The sequence below is a fragment of the Brachyistius frenatus genome, unplaced genomic scaffold (genome assembly GCF_029030835.1).
Source record: "Brachyistius frenatus isolate BFR_SWC_R1_liver_20210118 unplaced genomic scaffold, ASM2903083v1 Contig_19, whole genome shotgun sequence".
Taxonomy (NCBI): domain Eukaryota; kingdom Metazoa; phylum Chordata; class Actinopteri; family Embiotocidae; genus Brachyistius; species Brachyistius frenatus.
In genome coordinates this window covers 4,530,625-4,556,935 of record NW_027210618.1, presented here as the reverse complement: position 1 = coordinate 4,556,935, position 26,311 = coordinate 4,530,625, and the positions used below count along the sequence as shown (strand labels likewise).

Sequence of the window (26,311 nt, the reverse complement as noted above, 5' to 3'; positions counted from 1 at the left end):
TTTTTTTTTTAACATGTTCAATTTAATTCTAGCTATTGAAACCTCAGATGTGATGGTTTGTAAAAGCACCAAATTTGGCTCCTTCCAGCCTTTACCATCGCCATGTTTAGACAGCTATATTCACTGCAGTGTCTGCTTCAAACTACACCAGCACTTTGAAGATGGTCAAACGATGTTTCGGGGGTATATATAAAACAGCCAACTGGATTTTAATTCACTAATACAAATCTGAACTACACATTTCATTGAAATTATTTTCTTTGGCTTATACTTCAAAATAAAAGCACAAGAGATCATGGAAACAAAACAAAAATATTTCAAAAAATATTTTAAAAGATGTCATGAAGGCTGGAACTAATTGGAGAATTTATTTAAATCTTAGTGTAAATGATTCTTGAACAAAACTTGTGTGGTTACTAATAAGGAAAACCAAGCACAAAGCTGACAAGATTTTCGATTGTGATGAAAAAACACAACTTTTAGACTGGACTAGCTTTGCAGTGTGTTTCAAGATACTGTTTTCAGCACTAAAATACCATCAACAGAATCAGGCTTTTGTGGGATTTGTTCTCACAGAAAGCTGCTCTCAGGATTAATTTCCAGTTTGCACAGAAATGTTTCCCTCTATATCAAATCACTCGACTGCAAAGCTCAGAGGATCCAGTCTGTCAGCCGTCCATCGGACCATACGAGCTCTACTTCCTCTTCCAGTTTCACCTCCACACAGGAAACAGGAAGTGCCAGCCAGTATCGTTCGCATTCATGCATCAATCCGCACTCAGTTCTCCTTGAGAGGTGCTTTGCATTCGTGTGTCACGGCAGTAAGCAAGCACAGTGTTTTACATTTCATCGTGGGAGCCTTTTACATATCAAACATGGGTTATTCATGTAAATTAGGGCATCAGTCAGGGCTGCTCTACACTTTGGCTGAGCTTTCCCTTCAAGCGATTCCAGCCTCGCATGACTCAACATAAAACTACATTTAGCAAACCTCAACAACCTATTTAACCATTTAGTAGACTCTCTTACGCAAAATGTTCTAAAATAAAGTCATGCATCATAAAAAAAAAATACGAGTGCTGAGTAGTTTTGATGTTGCCTGTCTGGTCTATACACACCAATTTCTTAGAAAAAAAAAAATCGAACAAATTAATTCAATACATGGCCCAGCCCTACATCAAGCAAAAATACATTTTAAAGTAATTCAAAGGCACTCCAAGTGTTAACGACAGTAAATGCATGCTTTGCTGTCATGTGAAAATGAAAGGTCATTTTATTACTCAATTACCTAATTTCACAAGTCCAAAAGAAAAAGAAGAAAAAAAAAATACTAATTTGAAAATATTCTCATGAAACCATCACATTTTTTCAATCATCCACCCATCCTGCTTCACTCCTCCATAATAGTGTTTTCCTATTAGCTGACCCCACTTTGGTCCCAGCAAAACACTGTGTCAGGAATGTTGCCAAATTAAAGACTTACTCTTCCCTGGAAACTCAGATCCATTGCGACTCTTTTTTTGAATTTATTACCCTGTGGTTTGGTTTTCCTTCTTTCTTCATCTTTGCTTTACGGATGTTTTATACGTCCCTGGGGACAAATAGCCGCTGCCTTTGCACCAACTAACAGACATCCAAATAAACTTGAACTTGAAAAACACTGACCCCTGAGCATGTGGCCAACATGCTCGACACACGTCGCTGCCACTCCGCATGTCTGACTCTGACTCTCTGTCAAAGAGATCAGTCAGGATGTTAAAGGGGAACCCTGGCATGCTCTCCACAGTCATAACATCCCCGCTGTGCTGTTGACAGGAGTCTCCGGCACACTTCGGACATTGTTTTGTCAGCGACTCAACAAGCATATCCGACTAATCGTTGCAATTTGTCGCAAGGTAAATCAGAACAGTGTGGCGGACGTTTGAGCAGTCCTCACTGTGTACGCTGCCGAGTGTGTGTGCGTGCGTGCGTATAGTTTATGTATATACAAGTAAAAGATGAGACGTATAGAGATTGATAAATATGCTAATGATATTTGCTGATTTTTAACTCGCATATCATAACTGGAGCACTAAAAATTCAACCGTGAATCTCTGTGTAACTCATATATGTGTGTGTGTGTGTGTGTGTGTGTGTGTGTGTGTGTGTGTGTGTGTGTGTGTGAGGTCTGCACTTAGTGTCAAGGAGGAACCTGAAAACTGCACAACATTATAAACTTGTGAACACTGTGTGGCATGTTAAGCAGTGCCAGAAGATGCTTTTCCATGTGTCTCTTTGTGCTGTGGACACATAAAAGAGTTCCCAGCAGTCAAAACCCACAGACCAGGCTTATTAGTGCATGTTGTATACATAAAATGTTATATATATATATAAACTTGACAGATGCATTTATTTTAGAACTTTGAAGCTTAAGAAGTTACAAACAAAACACATAGGCAAATAACACAATATAATACCCTGCTATACATTCCTAAAAAGCAGTTCAAATTATCTCCACTTCAACCAGTCCTTCTGCCACCCAATGAGAACCTTTAAGATGCACCAAAACTGTGGTCTATTAATGGTCTGAGACAGTTTTACTCCTACAATCTGACTAGAATACAGCTGCTGAAACCAGAGGCTGTTTACTTGAACTTTACTTTCAGAGAAAAAGAGCTGCCACTGAGGAAACTCATCTGCTGTCAAATGTGCAATTAGAAAAGTAAAGTGCAAGTAAGGATCTAATTTAGTGAGATCTGACATCTAACAAATGTCCATTGGCGACAAGAAAAAGTTTTGCTCAGCAGAACAAAAACATTTGACCTCAAAATTAAGGAACAAAAAGTTGTTGCCAAGCAGGTCATGAGTATCAGAATTAAAATGATCTTTTAAAACCCCTGCTGACGTGTCTGACATGTTTCTAAAATACTGTAAACGATGCAGGTGATATTGGCACAATGACAGGGACTCGTTGTTCTTGGTGGGAAAAGCACGCCCACGCAACAGCATGCCAGCACAAGAGCTCTGAAAATAGCCTGTACACAAACAGTACTTTGTGGAAGTACTGGATGGTCGGACGGCTCTCTGGGACCTGAAGCACCTCTTCACTTCCGTTGTCACCACAAGCTGTGCTCGGACGCAGAGAGTCCTCAGCACTCTAAAAGGCTTTTTGTAAAACCCACATGTGGGAGGTGAATTCTGGCAGTCAGAATCACATTTTCACACAGTGTTAAAAAAAAATACAGAGCAGAGGGAAAACTCAAATGGATGCTACGTGTTTTTTTGTTTTTTTTAAAGGTCACTAAGTTTGTGGAGTTTTCAGAATCTCTGGTGGGCACGTGATGGAATAACAAAATGGAATTTAGAATTTGGAGAATAAACAGGTCCTGTGTAAAGCCCTGTGCCCATTCCTCATTTTTATTATCCTTTAAAGTATTTAGAGTATTGCACTTCAGCATGAAGTCAGCAACACAAATAGGACTGTGTGTTTTCACTCAGACATGTTAATGTGACATTTTCCACTGGATTTTCAGATGGAAAAATGTAATTATATTTTACAAAAATATTTTTTTCCATACACTTTTCTGTGAACTTTATACTGATGCCTGATTACTAAACTTGAATGTTGTTGAGTCAGTGTTGGTGAACAGGCTGTGATCTGCTGCTCACCTCTAGCAGCTCAGAGACGATGGGCAGCACCTCTGGGTTACAGATGTCGATGGAGTCATCCCTGTAGGTCTTCTTCTTGTAGCGGATGTTTCCCAGGTGGAGGATCGCTGACAGCAGGCAGAAAATCCTGACGGGAAAAAAGGCACTCATTGTTATTACACTGTTATTTTGTTACTTTGCAAGCTGTACGATTAATGAAGGGTTGTTTTGTACTTGGAGGCCCTTGATCAGGACACCTTGCTGGTTTACACTACATGACACTGGATAGTTTCTTTATGAAAACAAACTGAACAAACTGAAAGACAATCATGATATATGTATCTTTAAATACATTGTGCAGTGGATAGAAAATGACAGGGACATTAATTGTTACGTGGCATTTTTAAGAACCATTATTCCTGATTGATGCTTGTTGACTGAAATACAGGGCACTGACCAGGGACTCTAATAATCTCCTAAATAATATAAAGATTTAAAGGAACAGTTTGACATTTTGGTAACATTTTTATATTCTTTCTTGCCAAGAGTAAGATGAGAAGACACAACTGTTAAAAATGAGGCTACAGCTGACAGCTGCTCAGCTCAGTAAGCTGTTCATTTAACACACTTTGAGCTGTTGACAAGCTGAAACAGCATGTAAGAAATTAATGAATTTAAAATGTCTTGTGGGGGGAACATCACATGAGGACAGTGCTGAGTTTGTTTTAGCCTCCACATGTTATTGTACCAGAAACACTGCTGTGTTGGCAGTATGTTTCCACAAAACTGTGTTGAGATACATTTATGCACACTTATGTCACACTTTAAAAGACCCTGATTCAAACAGACTTTGCGGTCATACTGTTGTGATCTTTTATTAAATAACATTTGTATACTTCATGTAACTAATCTTACTGTTTGCGTGTGGAGGGCAGGAAGCCGACCATCTCCATCGCCAGCTGCAGCCTCTCGAAGTCATGTTTTAGGTCTTCTCCTTCTACTGTGAAGCAGTCCTGCTGGTGTCGGGTGGAAACACACAAAGAAGAAGAGAGGGAGACAGAAAGGGACGCACATCAGGATTATTTCATAAATATACAGCACACCAGTTTCACAAAAAAAATAATAATAATAATTAGTGCCTTCAAAGCATTAATATTTATGACTGTCAAATAAATTTGAGAATGTGGGTGTGTCGTGCTGTGATCACGTACTGGTGTATGTCTATAAATGCAACTTTCCGTTCTGCGAGGTCGGAGTTATAGGTCTCCGCCGGACTGATTCAGAGATTTTCTTTCCGTTATAACATCTTTTTCAATTGTTGTTGGGTTTGAGGAGAATGAGGTTAAGAGTCAAAGTGAGAGTCAAGCTCCAAATCTTCTCGGGCTCATCTGTCAGATTCATAACTTGAGTCTGCGTCATGTGACGCAGGTTCACAACTCAGATACTCTTCAGGTAAAAAGGTCAATAGGTTACATTACAGTAAAGGCCTCACATTTATTGAGTAGGACCACAATGTAGAAACTACATTAATTAAAGGAGACAATATGCTGTCACATTACTCTGACAGATCAGCAAATGGCAGCAATTAACCAATCAAATCACGAATTTCTTTGACAGTAATTAACTGAAGCAGTATGTCCTAATGTCGAGAAAAGATGTCATTTCCAGAGTCTATTTCAGTTCGAGAAATGAAAACTGCCTCTGTTATCTGAGGGAAACCCTGCTAAGTGAACACCAGTACATTCCTGTGTAATCATGAGACACTGATATCATTGGTGAGTTTAAGAATGAGTGAGTGCTGCCATGATTGAGCACTGATGTTAAGCAAAGGAGGGGAGAGCGAGGATGTGCAGGTATACAGTGATTGTGTGTGTGTGTGTGTGTGTGTGTGTGTGTGTGTGTGTGTGTGTGTGTGTGTGTGTGTGTGTGTGTGTGTGTGTGTGTGTGTGTGTGTGTGTGTGTGTGTCTCCTCAGGCCATCCAGTCGGTCAGCATGTCTCTGCTGCTTCAGCGAGCCTCTCTCAGGCTGTAATTAGCACATACCACAGCGAGCGGCCAGCGAGAGAAGACACAGGAGCCCATAATCCACACACTGGATCTGCCTCTTCTACACGTTACCGTTCTACACTCCTCTGCCTCTCCATTGTTTTCCTTTGGCTTATAACTTGTCAGGAGCGGCAGAGCCAACAATCAGCGTATTTCTCCAGCGAACTTCTCCAATTGCAACAAAGAGGTTTTGAGGCTTCTTGAGCTACGGCGAGACCCGGGAAGGGCCAGTTTTCAAATTGCTGGGTATGTTGGAGCTCAGCGCCAAACAGCACAATGTGATACGTTGAAGGAAGTTGAGAAAATAAAGAGATCAATTTTGGCAGTTGCGAGTGAATAGTTTGGTTGAAAAACCAAAACCTTAGCTATTGGTGCTTCGAAAAAACAGAGAAGAACAAGAGATTCTTGAGTGCAGTAAAGTGAAGTTTAAGAAACAATCTGTTCTACCTACTTATTTCAAGCAAAGACAGAACTTGAAATTTTCATTTTTATGCCAGTTCCAACACTTCTCGTGCAGACTTACACTGAATTAAGTCAGAATTCGAGCTGATGGTGCACATAGAGCTTTTTAACAGATCACTCAAGGATCCCGTTCATAGTTATGTGCATCCAGTCAAAGCTTTCCTCTTACTTACCATGACTTGGTCATGATTTATGTCATCGAGGGACCCAGCCGGTTTTGTGCCAAAAGCAGCATGCCGCCCCGTTACCAGACATTCCACACAACCAAAAACCATAGACACCCAAACAAGCACAAAATGCAGACCAACAGCCACCGAGGCCCAGAACCAAACACTCGACTGCACACATCAAATGCAAACATCCAGAAAATGTTTGGTCTTTGGGATTTAGTCAAATACTCACAGTTTTTTTTATTCACATTTGTTTACTTTCTATTTTTACTTCCAGATGCTGCATCTGGAACATGTATACACTTGTTACTGTTCAAAGTGCTGGGCGTCTCTATTTACTGCGGCACACATTGACCAATGGTAGAGGTCGGAGGTTAAATAGGCCCACAGGGTTGGTCAGATGCTCAGACAGCTGTCAAAGGCTGCCAAGCTTTCTCTGCATGTGTGTGTGTGTGTGTGTGTGTATGTGAGAAGACAGTGACATCATCTCCTTGGACAGTGGGGTCACAGACTGATGAGGTCATTGACTGACCCTCGAGAGAGAGACTGTGTGTCAGCAAACAGTGAGAGCAGATGGTTGTGTGAGGGGAAAAATACAAGGGAGAGCGAGAGGAAAGACATCCAAGTTAAAGGAATAATTCACCAAAGTGGAACATTATAAGAAATGTGTTTTTCTGCTCTTTTCAAAAATAAGATGAAAACCTAAAAACAGTGAGTGTCCTCTGAAACCTTTCACTGAATTAAAGAACAGATTAAAAAAGTGGGAGAGTCAAGAATGAAATACGGTAAGACCATGAGTTGTATTTATACTAACCAACTCTCATGTCAAGTGTTTGCTCGCCGGCAAAGTAACTTAATCTCCCATTAGGCGATACTGAATCCCTCAAACACACACAACAAATCCCACTGACCAAACATTACTCACTTCAGGTGGAGGCTGACAAGACAGGACTCAAAGACCAGTGGAACAGCAAAACACACACACACACACACACACACACACACACACACACACACACACACACACACACACACACACACACACACACACACACACACACACACACACACACACACACACACACACACACACACACACACAAGCACACAAAATGGACCACACACCTAGAGGGAAGTTTCAGGATGTGAAGCCATCACTACTCAAGGTCTTGGAGAATGAACAGTGTGTTGGAAATTATACGTCCTATGAAAAATAATATGAAAATAATACAACTGTAGCTTGTCTATCGTGTGTCATATTGATTCTTGCCACAAATGCTTTTTCATTATTGGTGAAATGATTCCTTCAGTGTTGCTTCACCTGTGTGAGTGTGTCACATGTTAGCTCACTGTCTGAGTACATGAGTGCTGCCTACACTCCCTGCCTGTCTGCTGCTGTTGAGAGCATCTATTGGTGTCAATATCAGTGTTTTTGCTTTATGCTTGAAATTAAACAGGGTTAATTGAAAGTAATCAACTAAAGGCCCCATCTATATTGTATAATATAAAGATTGTAAAGCCCTTTGAGGCAGATTTTGGATTTGTGTTCAATATTATCATGTGTCAATGTGCCACTGAACATTTCACTGCAGCCATTTGAAAAACATTTAACCTTAAATAATTCATTTTTGGATCATAACGCTCAAAGCCTGTCACGTTTTCTCCTCCCTCTTCTGCTCTTGAATTTGACAGCATGCTACAGGATGTTGAACTCTCTCACCCTCACAACTACTGCCTACTTTGTCTGTAGTACTTTAGTCCTGCAGTGTGAAGTAATACATTTAAGTAATATATGTAAATGTAGTGGTGAAGGTAAAATCCTGAACCTTCCCTTTAAAGATGGCAATTTTCAGGTTTGACAATATCACCCATTTCCCAGCAGCAAAGCACCCAAAAAGCTAAAGATTAGTTTGAAGGGATTCCTTATTGTTTGAATGGTGTTTGGTTACTCAACACATAACCACATCCCGTCATTTCATAAAAGAAAAGAGGGATGTATGAGCTTCATTTCTTCAAGGAAGAAAATAACTTAAATAAATTCTGCAGTATAATGGTACATACAGTAAATCTCTTGAGGTAAAACAATCAAATAGAGTAGAGTGATTACATTAAGGTATCCCTTTAAACATTTTAGAGGCAGTCCTTCGTAGAGCTCGACCAGCTGAGGTCAGCCCGGGTCGCCTCCATCTTTAGTCCATTTCACTGCAAGCAGGCGGGTGTGGACAGCCAACAGAGAACAAGGCCAAGACTGGCACCAAAAAACCCAGCGGAGCACGACACACCCATAAGCACAGACGCACACAAACAAGTCGTCATCCACATGATACTGACCAGCTCACTCTCATAGTAATTGTCCCAGTGGAGTTTGTGCAATTTCTTTGTCATCTGGAAGCAAGGCAGAGCGGGTTAAGAAAGCTTGAATTACACACAAGGATCTTCAAGATGAGTGAGAGAAATGACACATGGTGTGGATAAAATGACTAAACCTCACACACAAACAGACACACACATCACTGTAGTCGCAATAATCAAATCCATAATGTGACCTCGTCAGAGATGGTTCTGGATACAAGTGGTATGAATATCAGAAACCACACAATCTATTTCAATATTTTATTTTGGTAAAACTAGCAATACAAAAGGATAAAACTAATATAATAGAAAGAAAAACCCTGCATTTTAAATCTCACTACATAAGTACTATTGGTAAAAGGGTTATGCATCATGGAGTAAAAAAACAACAACTGTAATTATAGTCTTGCTGTTATGTACTATTATAGGATATTGACCTTTTTTTTTTTTAACTTCATTATATACCGATAGGTAGAAACATGCCATACATGACTTTAACCAGTAAATGAATTGGTAACTACAGCTGTCAAATAACAGTAGCAGGTGAAAAGAAAGTAAAATGTTTCACTGCAGAAGGTAGAAGTAAAATAAAATTGAAGCATTTAAGAATAGTACTGAAAATGGCACTTTATAATATAATCCTTAAGATTTTCTTAAAAACAAAACCCCTATTTTTATGTCCTATTTGGGTTGCATTGTTTTTTCTAGAATAGCTGTTTAATGTCTTTACACTCAATAAAGTCATTTTAAGCTGTAGTCAACTGTTTCCATGTTGGATTCAATTCGGTAGTGGCTAGTAAATTGGCACACTTACTAATAATCATTTCATGTCACCACCGTAAACTGTTTAGTCAGGCAACAGTAATTTTGGTATTTGTGAAATGTGCCACTGTGCATTGTGGGATTGTTAGTACAAACATTACAATATTTATCTATATCTAATTCCAATGTGGAACTTTTAGAGAGTCTGTAAATGTACACAATAAAATAATGCTCAATCAACTATATGCTAAATCTGCAGGGATTTTGGAAATGGGTCAGTTCTGACGTGTGAAGGATTACAACGTTAAATCTGTCGTGGAGAACTTCTCCACTTTTTACCAGTGAAAATAACTACAAAAACAGTCGACACGTCAGCGGCTGTTCACTCGCCACCGCTGTGGCTTTAAAACAGTGGAAACATAGTTTTGAGCATCACAACCCCCACAAAATGAGTCACTTCACTTTCAAAATTTGACCCATTCTGTCTGATTACATTTGGAAACTCTAGAAGAGCTATAGGATTGAATTATTTGATCCCCTAAAGATAGCATCGGGCTAAACAGGAAGTTAGCAGGCTCACCTTGAGCAGCGTGTATTCATCCGGCCAGCGCGGGAGTGTCAAACCAGACACCAGATTTAAACATGTAATAGATGTTAATTTATATTTTAAAGTGCCACACTCCAGTTTGAAGTAGCGGAGTGAATGTATTTCGTTACAATCCACCGCCGAGAGACTGACAGACGCACAGAGAACGACATCCGTCTCTGTGAGAGGAGAGAGCTAAATATGGATAATCATTTTGTTTGGTGACACCATTTGTGCGAGGAGTGTGTACGCTCAGACAAACACGTGTGTGCGCAGACACGCGACGGCTGGCGCCCTCTGCACGAGAGCGAGCCAGCGCCAGATTGACTCCCGAGTTTTGTAGTTGCCATGGAAACAGAGCTGCATAGTAACAGGCAGCCTCAGGGAGGGGTCGGTGGGGGGGGGGGGGGTTGTTGTTGTTGTTGTTGTTGTGGGGATTAAGGGAAAGCAGGAAAAAAAATTGTTACTTCTTTTGGGGAAGGATGGGAGACGACCAAAGACAAAAACATTTTTTGTTACAGTAGGAAAAGGGAATATAAATCCTCACACAGCAGCTACCAACACACACAAATGAGATGTACCGCAAAGGATGCACACATACTCTATGTTTGCTTTTGGCATTTGTACAAACATGTACACATCACACAGCCACACACACACACACACACACACACACACACACACACACACACACACACACACACACACACACACACACACACACACACACACACACACACACACACACACACAAATATATGAGATACAGAGATTCACGGTTGAATTTTTGGACCGATGAAATCAACACTTCTGAGCGCTGAGTGGTGCTCCAGTTATGATAAGCAAGTTAAAAATCAGCAAATATCATTAGTATCTTTATCAATCTCTATTGAGGGCACCTTATTTTTCAATAATAACTCATCTTTTACTTGTATTTGTGATGGATGTTCACCATTTGTAAAGAGAGAAAGTGGTTGTTTTCATTTCAAATCTATATAAACTTTATAAAGGTTAAAACGTCTCCTTCACATCACATTCTTTGTAGTGCGAGATCAATGAGTTATTTGTACTGCTGCTGCATCATTTGGCCCTGCAACCTGCTAGCCTACAGATAACTTTTGATTAATTGACTGAAATCAGTTTATAACTCATGGTAAATTCTTACAATTGACATTGGATGATTAAAGTCATAACAAGCAGTTATAAAATGCATGTCTTTTTGTCACTTTGAGTTTACATCCTTTTTAAAATCCCTGGATCATTGTTTTCTCCACGCCTAATGGGGAATTATTTACATGGTGAGGTGTCACCAGTTGACAGGACTCTCAAAGGAAACTTTGCTCTAGGAACGACAATTTTTGAAATCGATCCAATACTGACCGAGAGCGATTCAGCCCGAAGCAGCAAAAGCAGCTACGGTGTAATACTTTGGGGCAACTGCAACCCATTAATGTACGTCCACTAAAACTGTTTGTGGGAAAAGTTTGTTGAGTTGGAGAACAGACTGCACAGCTTAAGGTTATCTAAAAAACGGTTTGTTTTTGTACATTTCCAAATTGTGCCGACAAAAAGCCGTGCAACCCTTTTGAACAGCTTTCACACACTACTTTTGTTGGATTGTTGGATCGGGACACGCTGGAGTTAGTTAGAGTGATTAGTTGTGACCCAGCTGTTGTCCATACACTGCATCTTCAGACCCTCAAGTCTGAAGTGACCATTTTGAAAAGACGACTCTTGACAGAAAGAGAAGAGAAGAAATGAGACACCGAAGCACTTTTTCTTAAAGAATACTCCAGATCCAAGAGTGGAGAGAGCAGCTGGAGACAGACTGGAGGTAATGTTACTGGCTAAAGTTATTGTGATGAGACACAGAGACTTCTGTTTCAGGTTAGGGTACTTTTCCATAATGTTGTCAGACAATTACGTTAAAAGTCGGAGTCTGCCGGTGGCAAAAATAAGCAGTTTTAGTGGACGTGCACTGGCGAGGCCCAGAGTGGAAATAGAGAGGCGCAAAGTATTGCACTGCAACTCTCGCTCAGTACTGGAGCAATTTCAAAAATTGTTGTCTCCATTAGTCACTTAGACCGAAAATGATGGGTGAAAAAAAGGGATCAAACTTTCCGTTTAACATTTTGGGACATATTCGTGGGGTTGGCTATTGTCTGACATTGTTTTGCCTCCGGCTGCTGATGCCTGAGTACTGATATAAGTCAGTTTAAAATCAGGACATATTTGATCAAAGAGTCATAATTTCAAACTCTTAAAGTTAATCTAAAAACACCTGATCTCTTCATTACATCGCTTTCATTTTCACATAAACTATATATTTTAACCCTATTTGTGTTTAATTCTATAGATTTGATCTGTTCTTATGCATTTTATTTCCTTTCAATATTTCCTTTATGTGAAACAGTGCATTTAATTTTCTTGCTGTAAAGCACTTTTAGCTGCATTTCTTGTAAGAAAAGTACTAAACAAATAAAGTTTATTATTATTAGTCATCTGACAGCTAACTGTAGATTCCTATAAATATCTTCATGTGGGATTTGTTCAGAAATCTGCATATATTTTGCTATTTCCATGTGTGAGAGAGTGTGTTTCATGTGCGGACCTGGTTGAGGTAGTGGTACTCCTCAGGTTTGAGCAGGTGGAAGGCCTTCCTCTCTTCTTCACTGGCTCCGGCCAACAGGTAGTAAAACACATGGTAGTTCCTGTGGACACACACAAGTCAGAGGACATGACTCTACAACACATTGTATTGATTTCTTGGATCCTTTTTAAATTCCCTCTGCGGTGAAGTGAGGACAGCAGCGTTCACATCTCCTCTCTAAGCTAAAACAACGCCAGAGGAGGAGACTCCATTCAAAGATTCAGAGAGGTGGAAAACATTCTATCTGCAGCATATTGATGAAACCGAAGCTGCGACATGACACAAATAAGTCACACTTTTGACCCTGCGGGCTCATATTTCAAGTCAAACAAAGCAGTAGTGTGGTGAGCGGGCTGGAGGCAAGGAGTTGTGATTAGCCATAACAAAGGCCGGGGCTCCGGCCAACGTGCTGAGATGTAATTCTATTAGAGCTGGAAACGAGCTTCACCTCTCTGCAGCGGGACACTTACTGTTTGATGGAGTGGTGGAAAGTTGTAAAACCCAAGGAGGATATTAAAGAATCCCGAGCTGTAGTTGGTAGAAGGGGGGGAAGGATGATGGTGCCTTTAACTGTTACAGTGGCGAGGCTTGAATCTGAAGAGTAAGTAATTATCCATAAGAGTTGTGGAAGTGCTCCTTTAACGGTAACAAGCCACTAAACATGCCTCTATGACAAGTGTTATTTAATTTCCACTACTTGCGTTGTTAATATACCACTTTGAGTTTGGGAAATGTGACCTCAGGATAACATTTTCTATCATCTCAACTCAAAATTTAAATATGCTGTTAAGATGATAGAGTATTATCACTCCCCCCTGAGATCTATAGACTACATACATGTAGGTAAATAATACATGGAGTCAACATTTACTAGTAATGGACATGAATGAGATACCCAGGTGATAGCAGATAAGGTTGCTTGATTAATCCTGTTGTTTTAGGGCAAAGGGGCACTTGTTATTTCCCTCAACACAGCCATTAGCTGCATGAGAACAGAAGTGAAACCAACGCTCTTGACCCCAAAACCATTCTTGCTGACCTGCCACAGGGCTCCACTTATCGCAGTGCTTCTCAGCCTTTTTTTTTTTTGCCACAGTATTCATTACATGTTCAAAAAAAGGGACGCCACTATCCCATTAACCACTGAGCCATTAGAAAATATCTCAAATGTTTGGTTGGATTAATGTGGCCTTTACTAGAATAGAGCATCACTTTCAGTCAAAAGCCTTGAGTTTGTGTTGCTGAACATATAACTGGTATCCTGGCTGGATTTTCAGTCTTATATTTATGTGCGTCAGTCTTGAAAATCTGAGTAACACAGTGAAAAGGAGATCAACACTGTAACAGTGAGTAGAAGCCTTACAAGCAAGCAAATATGGACAAAATTGTTGCATTGAAATTTAAAATCTAAAATCCGATAAGAAAAACTGCTTTGAAAATGTTGAGTTGTTCATTCAACATGTTGGTAAGCTCAACAAACCAAAACAGACAGTTTGTGTCTTTACAAGAAAACTGCAGATTTTCAATCAATAAAACAGCGAACACACAGCCAATACACTTAGACCTCTTTCTGACTTTACTAATTATCTGTCAAAATACTGAATAATTTAAAAGATGTTATGAGTGAGGATAAAGCAGTGAATTTCAGCACGGAGACCGTTGGACTGTTTTTTGTGTTTGTTTTGAGAACCAAAGGATTTGGGGGTTGGGCACCAGAAGCTTGCTCGCAATGCATCCTGGCAGGGAAATGCAAAAACCTCAACTTTCTCAGTCAATATACCAAATATATTGTATTCAGACAACATTAACCTTCAACACTGAGTGAAGATCCACATACAAATTCCTGAATTTTCCCTTTTAAGCTCAACAGGATCTCTGGGAAGCTCAGCCCGTTGTCTCCCGTGTGTCTTTTTTTTCCTACACCGGGGTCGTACAGAGGCAACCTGTCATGGAACCGGATTTAAGATTTAAGATAGTTTGCAGTTTATCATCAGCCTGCCTGCTCCCCCACCTTCATGCTTCGAATACTGAGCCGTCTGGGAGGTCCTGTCTTTAGTTTCTACGCTATCAATATGGCCGCCAGGGCCTGTCATCGGGATGAAACAGAAACCACGGGCCAATCAGGGTTAGAGGGATTAGATGACCGGTGGTGGGTTTTCCAAAATTTGTTTTCCTTCCCTCACAAAGCCATTATGCTGGTAGCATCAGGGACTTTTTTTTTTTTTTTTTTACTGTCACCTGGGAGTGAGGAGCGATATGGGGACAGATAGGGAGGAAAAATGACTTTGGAGGATGTGGGTGCAGGTGGACATTCCTGCATCTGTACATACATGCTCACGTAAATGATAAGTGATTTAAACATAGTGTGTTTTACATGCGAGTGTGTCGCCTGTGTGTGAAAAGAAGAAACAATAAGTTAAAACAGACAAGACAGAGAGTGTTGTTGTTACGCTGAACGGGAAAATAATCAAATAATCAATCTCAAAATTAGTAGATTTTTTTCAGTTTCCAAAATTGTTCTAAAATGTGTAACTAGGCAAAGTATTAAAAGACATTCATTGAATTCTGGGTCCATAAATACATCAACTCAGAGAGAAGCCTAATACTTAAGGAGAGGGCAAAGGCCTGTTTCAGATGGACACCCGATATATCCTCCGTCTACAGAGGAAATGGAGGCAATGTCAGTATTGAGTTTCTTAGACAAAGAACATGCGAGAGCAGAGATATGGATTTAACATCTTATCTCTCAGACAACTAGGAATATGTCAGTCAGTATTTCAGGTTTCTTATTTAGATTATTTATGGCTGCACCACGTCACCTAGTTACTTAAGGTTCATTGTTTTCATCTTTGAGATATTTTTACAGAGGAAAAATTTAATTCTGTAAAGGAGAGAACTATTTTCACGTAGATTTTGTCACGCATCAAGAAGTTGCTTCCTGTTGCAACAAGATGCTGTTCAAAATCAATAGTGTGAGCACATTTCAAAAAGTTGGTAAGTCCTGTAAATGAAGTGCTGCTGATGTTTTAGAGTCAAGGCAAGTGAGTACAAAATCTAACATTCAGAGAAGCCTGGAACAAGATGATAACATGTCAACATGTTGGAGGTGTGTTAACTTAATGGTAAATGGTCTGCGCTTATATAGCGCCTTCTTACCTTAAAGGTTTTTTTCACCATACTTTCCAATTTTTGGCTCCCATTTAGCCATACATTACACACACTCACAGTGATGCCGACAGAGTTGCCATGCCACATTGGGTTTAATGTCTCACCCAAGGACGCTTTGGCATGTTGATAGGATGAATTGACCAGTACCCAGTCAAATGTATTCAGAGCTTTCTCCACTTATTCTTAATCAGCCCTGATGCAAAAAAAACAAATCCCCAAATGGTATATTAGCTCCAAACGCTGCTGTCTGCTCTGTGTCGGACTATTTCTGTATGTGAATCCTCCTGTTGTCTCCACTCACCTCTCGTTGTGTTCCTGGTACACCAGACGGGATTTCTCCAGCAGGTACTTCTCCACATATGCTCTGGAAATAAACATAAATACAGACACAGAAGGTCAAAAAAGTCATTTCAGATAAAAGCTACTGATGCTGTGATAAGAAATCAGCTGATATTAAAGCATAAATCCACAATCTTCCAACAGCCAGAGGCTTGTACAGACACAGAAACAGCTTTTGGTTGCTGTACTCAGGATAATAATAACAGATTTATCAATAATTTGTGAAATGGGAATATTATTCATTTTCAGGGTAATTTAGAGGCTGAATTTTGTTTCTATTCTCTAGAGAAGAAAACAAAGTATTGCAAATATTTGTTGTAAGATTACAGTGCAGACCAATACATGCTTCATTATATTTTACTATTTACACGCTGTTTGACAAAATGTCATTACACAAACAGTTCAAAAAGATTTTAACTAAAATATACAAAGAAAATGTTGATGTATTTTCAACGAAGGCATCCACCTGCTGTTGATTCACACTCATTGTTTTAAACAGAGCACAATATGCATCAAAGTGCGACCTGCAAGGAACATACTGACTCCCCGTTTTGTCCTTTGCAATACGGCTGAGTCAACGTGCTTAAACATCACTCAAGAGTCCACTGACTGCTTTCTTTGGTCATAGTTATTTTCCTTTCTCCTTAAAAATCCTTGTGCTATGTTTTCCTTCCGTTTCGTAAACAAATTAATTTTTTCTTGCCACATGACTTGCATAAGGGTTGATGTCAAAGTAAAAGAGGGCAAAAAACTATTTTAATTTACATTCAGCGGTCAAATAATGGTGGAGCAATAGAGATCCTCAACTTCATAACAGCTCTGCTGTTACATACCAGCTGACACAATTACTACTATCAGCTGAAAAGAGGAGTGTCATTCAACAACAGTTCATTAACACAACAAATTACCACTAACACAGTAGTTTATGGTGAGTTTATTTCCACTACCCATATTTCATCATATTTATGTATAATGTATTAAAATAAGTGAATAATAAACAGAATCCATGGTGCCAACAAATCAGATATGAATACATGTATTGTTATAACGATCACGGCATGACATTACTCACCCATTAAAACATTTAAAAAGGATTCGTATGTATTCAGAAAGGATTAAATCATTATGCATTTGAGATTATGTTTCCACTGGATGCAGCACAATGTGTTGACAATGTCAGTGTCGGTGTGTGTGTCTGTGCATCTGTGAATTGAATCAGTTTGTATACACATGTTTTTTATGTGTCTCACCCCCTGACGGTGCCACTCTCCTGGTAGTTGACCTGGATGAACTTGCCAAAGCGGCTGGAGTTGTTGTTGTGGGCTGTCTTCGCGTTCCCGAAGGCCTGAAGAGAAAACGGAGAGCGTTACAGATCAGCGTGGGACAGGTGATGATTGCCAGGCACAAGAGTGTGTTGTTCTCCTCTCATTCATCACGCATGCAAAATAAAAACACAGACGTCCTTTAAAGCTGCAGCAAACTACAGTTTGATATTCTGCTCACATTTGCAGCAGAAGGATAAACTGTTTAACAACAAGTTTTCAAGTAGAAGTCTGCAGGTTCTTAAAAACACCATTAGAAAACTGTATTATGGGAACTAAACTCTACCAAAGTGAAAAAATGTGTTCGGAGCTACCAATCACGGCACTGTAACAGGGGTCACGAGACGCAGGAAGGAGCCTGATAGAGGCACGCGCACACACACACACACACACACACACACACACACACACACACACACACACACACACACACACACACACACACACACACACACACACAGTAAAACTCACACTCAGACATGTCAACTGTGCACTAAACTGCCAAATTCCTGCGAACGCAAACAGTGCCAAGCTGGAAACAGACACGGACACTATTTGTGTGAGTCTCAGGGCATTTCTGATAACGCGCGCACACACACACGCACGCACACACACACACACACACACACACACACACACACACACACACACACACACACACACACACACACACACACACACACACACACACACACACACACACACACACACACACACACACACACACACACACACACAGGGGCCCATCATTAGAGGCCCCTGGAGGTTCTCATAGAGAGGAGAGGAGAGGAGAGGAGAGGAGAGGAGAGGAGAGGAGAGGAGAGGAGAGGAGAGGAGAGGAGAGGAGAGGAGAGGAGAGGAGAGGAGAGGAGAGGAGGAGAGGAGAGGAGAGGAGAGACATGAAAGGAAAATGAAGGCTTTAAGTAGGAAGAAAGATGCTAAATAGGACAGAAAATGGTGAGGAGAATCAATGGAGGTTAGAGGAGGGAAGAAGGGATGATCATCTATGACAGAAGACACGATGAAAGGAATGAAAAAGGAGTGAAGCAAAAAGGAAAAGAAGACAATACAAAAGATGAAAAGAGAGGAAATGAGGACAGAGTAAAATATCAAAAGCAAACAGAAATGAGATTAGGAAAGGGACATGATAGGACAAGGAGAGGAAGAATAACCGACAGTGAGAAGAAATATAAAGAGGAGGAGAAAAGATGAAAAAGAGATGAAGGTTGGAAAGGGGAGAAAATGAGGGGGATTTTAGGCGAGAGGTGAAATAAGTGAAAATAAATAGGGTAAAAGTGCCTCTCATAAACCATTAGAGAGGCAGAAAAACATTTTACAGTTCACAACAGCAGGGGTGAAATTTCAGCCTGATGCAATCAGAATTTTTGAGTTATGATAAATGACTAAATAAGAACCAGCAGAGAGAGGAAGATGAGGAGGAGGAGGAGGATTAGGAGGAGGAGGAAGAGGAAGAGGAGGAGGAGGAGGAGGAGGAAGGCAGAGAGAGAAGTGGGCGTCAGATAATTGATTGTGGCTGCCGGGTGAATACTACAGCTCTGGAATAACACGGTTAATAAAACTAAAAATCCTGCTCCTGATTCAGGCTTTGATCTCTGATTCATTTAAAAACACCGACTGCCCAAACAAAGCCAACCTGACACACATTCAACGAGCCAATCAGGACAGACCGGACGGAAGAAAGAAAGAAAACAAGACGTTGATATTTCTCTGCTCTTTTTCTGGTTGTCTCACTCTCTTACTGAACTATTGCTTGTTTCTGCTGCTCGCTCACCCACCCCTTGATTATTTCATTCATCTCTCCAATCATCATCCATCTTTCTTTTCCTCTCCATTACAGCCCTACTGGGACACACTGGCAACCAGAGAGAGGGACATATAGAGACAGAGAGGAAGAGCAGATCTGCTTCAATTCCCTCCATCCAAAATGTAAATCGAAACTGCAATTCACATGATAATGACAGAGCTTTCATCCTCAATTATTCCTGGATATAAGAGCCATTCTGTGGCAAAATATTTCCAGTTTTGAGTCTTAGTGGAAAATCCACTTCCTGAAATGATTGAACCGATCATGAAATGAGCCCAACTCTAATGGAAACTGTCAATGACAATCAAACCAAAGCTGGCAGCAAAACTCTGCTATACTAGAGGAAGATGTACAGCATATACTAGATATCTTCTGTTTGCATGTGTATCATGATCTCATGCTTGCTGCATGCCATGTGTAGGTTGTGTATGTGCTTTGTGTGTGTGTGTGTGTGTGTGTGTGTGTGTGTGTGTGTGTGTGTGTGTGTGTGTGTGTGTGTGTGTGTGTGTGTGTGTGTGTGTGTGTGTGTGTGTGTGTGTGTGTGTGTGTGTGTGTGTTTGAAAGAGATGAATGGGCAGGGCGGCAGTGTCTGGATGATTTAGTGATGAACTCTGCTCCACGGTTAACGCCTGCTGTGACCACAGCACTGGAAAATACACACTGTGACTCAGTGATTACTGTGTGTGTGTGTGTGTGTGTGTGTGTGTGTGTGTGTGTGTGTGTGTGTGTGTGTGTGTGTGTGTGTGTGTGTGTGTGTGTGTGTGTGTGTGTGTGTGTGTGTGTGTGTGTGTGCTGAACATATGAGGGGAAACAGAGTGCATAAAACAGTCAGTGGGCAAGCACAAAAACAAAAAAACAGGAACTTAAAGTAATGATCTTGAGGATTTTCAGATACATAAATTGCTGTTACGTTAACACTGTTTGGATCTCTGGGAAGTAAAGTCCAAAAACACAGCTGCAGTTACTGCTCATTGCCACAAGGGCCGCAACAGAGAACAAAACAGGGGTTTTCGAGATTGTAACTTTTATTTGGTTTATTTTACTGAAAAAACAAAATACAAATATTCATTGCTTGCGTGTCACTCCCCATCCACTGTGCCTCTTCCTTATATTTCCTGTCACATCTCCTGTTTTTGGACAAAACCAAAACAACATATGTTTACATTCAGCAGACAAAGAGCTCCAGCAGCTGCACTAATTATAATGGAAGTAAAGGCAGAAGTCAGATGATGCTGTTACACATCAACAAAGCCAGGATAGGGCAAGTGGCAACCCATCGTGATGTCACCTGAGGACTGTGTCTCGTGTACTGATGACCTAGTTTAGCTAAAAATCCGTATGTTGCTGTTGAGATGATGATGAGGAGCGATGAGGGAAACTACACAACAGACAGACAGCAAGGTAAGTACTTCAAGGGAATTAGTGGGGGGGAAAGATGATAATAGCTCATAATGTCATATAATTATCAGACTCGGATTATATTATGGCATCATGTCGTTTCCTTCTGGTGAGATAGTACGTGTTCTCTGGCCCGGTGCTGGTCCACGGCCCAGGCTTTGAGAACCACTGGTAAACATTGTACAATCAGTGTAGAGGTTCAAATCAGTTTAAGTACATTTTTAGGTTGGCTTTTGGTCAAATTACAAATAATGTTTTGGACCAAAACTACTGTATTTATTGGAAATTTAAAAACGCAGATAATGCATGTGAAAAAAAATAACAAAGCACTGATGACGGATGTCATATATAAAAAAAAGAAAACTGTGATTTTGTGTTTGTTCTTTTTGCCTTGAGGAAACATTCAAGAATTAGGAATACTGAGAGGATACGTTTGCTGGTCGCGTACGAGACTGGAGATCAAAAGACTAACTTGTCATTTCAATTCAAAATATAATGTGACTCATCATAAACTGAATTAACCCCAGCCTTCACTGGATAGCCTGTGGTGCCATATGGAGTCCAGAAACCAGCAACTTAAGTGTGTTAAAAACAGCTTTCCACAGTGTCCATTTACACAAATCAAAGATACAGTGCCGGCCATATGTTGGATGTCATGTTGAAGCGAATGTGCTGACCCAAAGGCTTAATCCAGCTGCGGCAGTGTGTGTTTCTGTGTGTGTTTCTGTGTGTGTTTCTATGTGTGTATCCATGTCTAAGTCCTAGCTCCATGCTAACAATATGCTAATGTATGCTTATGCGCTGTGATTGCCCCTTTGGGCTCTTCCACGCTGTCACATTACGTTAGCCAGTTGTTTCCTCCACCGAGAGCCTCAGCCTCAGAGGAAGCGAGCAGTGGTGCGGCTATTTCCGAACACCGATTCAGCGTGTTAAGTGTTGAGAGTAGAGGGACGAGATTGGAGCTAGGACGATAATTAGCATGTCAAGACCTTTGTTAAAGCAGGAGCTAAAATCATCTCAAATACTAATGCTGATAACTGGGTGCTCGTTCCCTCTTTTTTTAGGTTCTTTCTTGGTCTTTCTCCCCCCCGGCACAGCTGATGGTTCAACGTACACTCGCCAAAATCATTAGGTGACCTAGATTATGGAAAACAAGTGGAGACGTGCCAAAACCACTGCTGGGCCGGCTTCCCTTCGCTGGTTTTCTGTTTCAGGGAGTGATGAGTGCTTCAAATGATTGATAATGGCTGCAATGACCAAATGTTCAATTCAACATAGACAGTGAAGTCCCTGTGAATGAATGAATAATGAACAAATGGAGGGAAATCCCTGTAAATAGAAGCCAACTCTGAGTGAGTGTGTGTGTCTGTTCTTCAAAAAGCCCAAGGAAATTAAGAAATGATGGACCCCGAAGCATTACTGGTTGTTTTTATGGGCTCTTCCTTTGGTGCTAATATGTTCTCCATTCATATCCTGTACTGCATAAAACTATATGGGACATATCTACCTCACAGTTTTACACGTTTTTATCCACTTCTAAGCTAATCATCAATGTTGAAGAGCAAACAACACAAAATCGTGTTACTTTCTAATTACCAATACCTCAACTTGATGCAGGTTTTTATCACTTCTGGTCGTCTAGTCTGGGCTTTGTGGAAGTCCTCCATCTCCACCCTCACACTAGCCTCACATGTCTTTTATAAATTATAGATAATGATGTCAGTATTTTTAGATAAAAACATATGTACATTTTAACAAAGCTAAAACAACTGCTGTTAGCTCTCAACAAATACAGTCTATAGCTTTGACATTGATATCTTGACATTTTGGCACACAGTACAGGAGTAAATCCACATTTAGTTTATAGAATATGGATTTAAAACGATATTCAGCTGGTAGTGGAAAGGCTGACTTCAGAGGGCGCCATCTCAGATCTGTGTGTAACATGGTAGTAAAACCTGAAAGGGGACTTTGGCTATATTTTCGTGGGACAGCCCATAGTTGGTTAGCGAGTGTATGAGCCTGTCGTTGACAAAGAAATCTTGAGTAATTTTGATCAATATATCGGGTTTTTTCTTCATTACACAATGACCAACATTCCCTGACTTTAGCATGTTGGTTGACAGCTTTCCCCATGATATTCACCAGCTGCAAAAACAGTATTGTGATCAGTCAGGGCACTTACAAACAGTAAACCTTTTTTTTCCCCATTTTGCCGCATGCAAAGTTTGCTCTGATACCAGCAGGTAGGCGGTCGTGTCCGGGCCAATTAACTCTAACAAAGCCAAAGCAGAAACCAGTGCATTAAGCCTCTGGGTATCCAGGCTGCAGTGCACCACAGTACAGATGCACCGTCTGGATGCAGTGTGTCAGTTGACCTCACATACACACACATCTTATATGGAAGAACAACATGCAGAACGATACAGTAAATGCCATCGCAGACACATACAGTCAAGATCACAAGCTCGGTTGGAGACACTAACCCCCATTTACTGCTTCATTAAACAACTACATGTCAGGAGTCGACTGCCAAGTTACACTACTGATGTGCATCAGCAACAGACACGAACCTGACGGATACACCAAATTGTGCTTTTGACAGCTCCATCGTTGGTAGAATAGCAATATGGCAACTAAATCCTCAAACAGAAAGCCTATTGAATCCTTTTTCATACAATTAGAGCTTAGTACAAAACCCCTGAAAGCTGTTTCATTTCAACAAATGAGAATCAGTGTAGGAGGAAATATTTCTCCTTTCTCAAATTCAGGAAACATTTTTGTTATTCAGGAATGTTTCCAGAAGAGTATTTGAGGGATTTTCTGCAAGTGTGTTACAGCCGTGTCCTCTGATCAAAGGCTTCCCCATTCAAAGACGTGTTGGGCTGCTTAACGATGGTTTACAGAGTGGCTCATTTTAGCCCACTGGGCCTTTATTAGCTGCAGCTCCTTAGCTTATGTCTGCCCCACATCCAAACTGCAGTGTGATGAAAATGCAGACAGACGCGTTCACAGAGGGTTGTGGAGGGTAACAGTGCCCTAATCTACCTCATAGGCTGACGTCAATATTTCTAGTACATACAGGAGTTATGTTATATCATTATTGTTTGATACAAGTTTGGAATGAAAACATTTTGCTAAATAACACAATGATAAAATATTTGTTTAGATTTTTACCAAAGCTTTGCTCTTTGGGAATGCTGAAGAGTTTTTACCTCTTCAGGCCTCTGAAAACTATTAAAATAATCTGAGAACTTCACATTTGCAACCTGTGATGAAACGTCATTTTCTTTTCATTGATTTCATCAAAACAGAGTTTATTCCTAATAAACTCCAAAGGATCCCTCCAAAGGGTTAGTGGTCAAAAGGATTCAATGGTTTCAGGCATTTGCCTTCGTTTCAGATAGTTGTTTTTTTTGCCTTGTTACACAACATTGGTGAAGAGCATATGTCATAACTTTGGGTCAGTCTCATCACCTCCATCCTTTCATTATCAACGCTCTGTGCGTCTTGTTGTTAAAAACATGTGGAGCAGCAGTAATGCCTCAAAAACAATCTTTCAGAATGATTTCATGCTGTGTGGATTTCCCAGAGGGCCGTCTGAGTCACCTCACAGACCCAAAGGGTTTTTTACTCCTTCCACATAGAGGCACTTGCAGCTCAGTGAGGTGACATCACATTGCATTCCTCTGCTAGCAGGTGCAGCATGACTTCACATGGTAGGCCACAAAAAAGAGAGTGTTTTTGTGTGTGTGTGTGTGTGTGTGTGTGTGTGTGTGTGTGTGTGTGTGTGTGTGTGTGTGTGTGTGTGTGTGTGTGTGTGTGCGTGATTGTGGTTGGGAGTACTTTCTATGCTGGCATTCTTCTTAGGTGTGCAGTCGGGCTTGAAACCACACACACACACACACACACACACACACACACACACACACACACACACACACACACACACACACACACACACACACACACACACACACACACACACACACACACACACACACACACACACACACACACACACACACACACACACACACACACACACACACAGAGAAGAGCAGGTGGTTGTCAAGAGCTCTGTCTCTCAGAGCAGCAAGCTGAAACATTCATAGGATGTGACAAATGACAAGATTGTGCCAGTGTGTGTGTGTGTTTTGCATTCAGGTCGAGTACTCTCCCTCCTAAATGTGTTTGAGACCTGTTCCAACATTGACTTTGTCAAATACTATCATGTGCACCTGGACGTTCACAAGTCCTGGACTGAATGCTGTTGTCATAGGCAGCTTACTAGCTGAGTGTGTGTGCGTGTGTGTGCGTGTGTGCGTGTGTGTGTGTGTGTGTGTGTGTGTGTGTTTGACTCGGACAGTAAATAAGTGTCATTGTTCAGCTACATTTGCAAAAAAAACACACAGAGACACAATAAACTCTCAACTACTGCAAGAAACAAAGTATGACAACTCACCCACACCTCTTTGACAAAATGTGAATGTACAATAAGAGGCTGTGGATCTCTAAAACAACAAGGACTCTGAATAAGGTGGGCCAAAGTAATAAAGTTGGGTCAATCACATCTCTCTTCATCTGCATCTCGTCTTCATGAAATACTTTTATCCTTCTCTGTATGTGTCACTCCCGCCCTCCTTTCACTTCTTCCAGTCTGTTTCTCTCCTTTACATCAGACACATGGGAAGAGCCCTCATTTCAAGGGAAAAAGGATGGAAGGGAGGGAAAAGGAGGTGAGGACGGAGGAGGAGGAGTGCAGTTACGTAATCCTGATGGGTCACACAGCAAAGAAGGGGCCTCTTCATAACAGCCAGCATGTGTAGAAGGGAGGTGAGGTAGTTTGGGCGACAGAGAAGAAATTCAATATAGTATTTGGATATGGCCTGAAAATATGCACATGTTCCAGCAGCGCGCGCGCGTACACACACACACACCCACACACCCACACACCCACACACACACACACACACACACACACACACACACACACACACACACACCATCCAGGCATGTATAAAAGACAATTATCCTATTTCATGTTCATTTACTATTGACCTCATGTCAGCAAAGTCACTCAAACAACTGCAAAATTATTCATAATTATTCTTTCCTCCTTCCCTTTAATGGACTTTGATTCAAAATATAACGTGATTAAAAATACACCGTATGTGAAGCATCATCACATCCATTATATCATTTTTATCACCGCAAGAGTTGACCCATTTTGGTTTCAGCTTTCTGCATATCTGAATTCAACGTGGCTCTCCACACGCACACGCACACGCGCACGCGCGCACACACACACACACACACACACTCGTGATTCTGCACTGTATAGACGCAATGCAAAGCAGAGCCCCAAAGGACCACAACTAAATACTAGTATGTCTTTAATGCTTAACCTTATGTCCTATTTATCCTTTACAAAAATGTTTTAAAGTTGAAAAAAAAAAAAAAAAAATGTTTGCAAACAAATCAGAATAAACATACTGTATATCTTTTGTGTATTTAATCTGAATTGTCATTATTAAAAGAAAGAAATGTGTATTTTACAGTGACAGCACTCCTTCCATTAGTTTCCTCCAGAGGAAGTGAACTT

At 40.7% G+C, this 26,311-nt stretch overlaps 1 protein-coding gene across 1 annotated transcript in view; it reads right to left on the bottom strand.

The window, feature by feature from the left end:
- Positions 1 to 26,311, bottom strand: part of LOC138619135 (unconventional myosin-IXAa-like) — a 134,514-nt gene that overhangs the window by 49,673 nt on the left and 58,530 nt on the right. Inside the window, 6 exon segments of the mRNA XM_069695402.1 lie at positions 3,649 to 3,775; positions 4,543 to 4,643; positions 8,636 to 8,689; positions 12,616 to 12,715; positions 16,124 to 16,186; positions 17,412 to 17,506. Of these exon segments, the coding sequence (XP_069551503.1) occupies positions 3,649 to 3,775; positions 4,543 to 4,643; positions 8,636 to 8,689; positions 12,616 to 12,715; positions 16,124 to 16,186; positions 17,412 to 17,506 (540 nt within the window).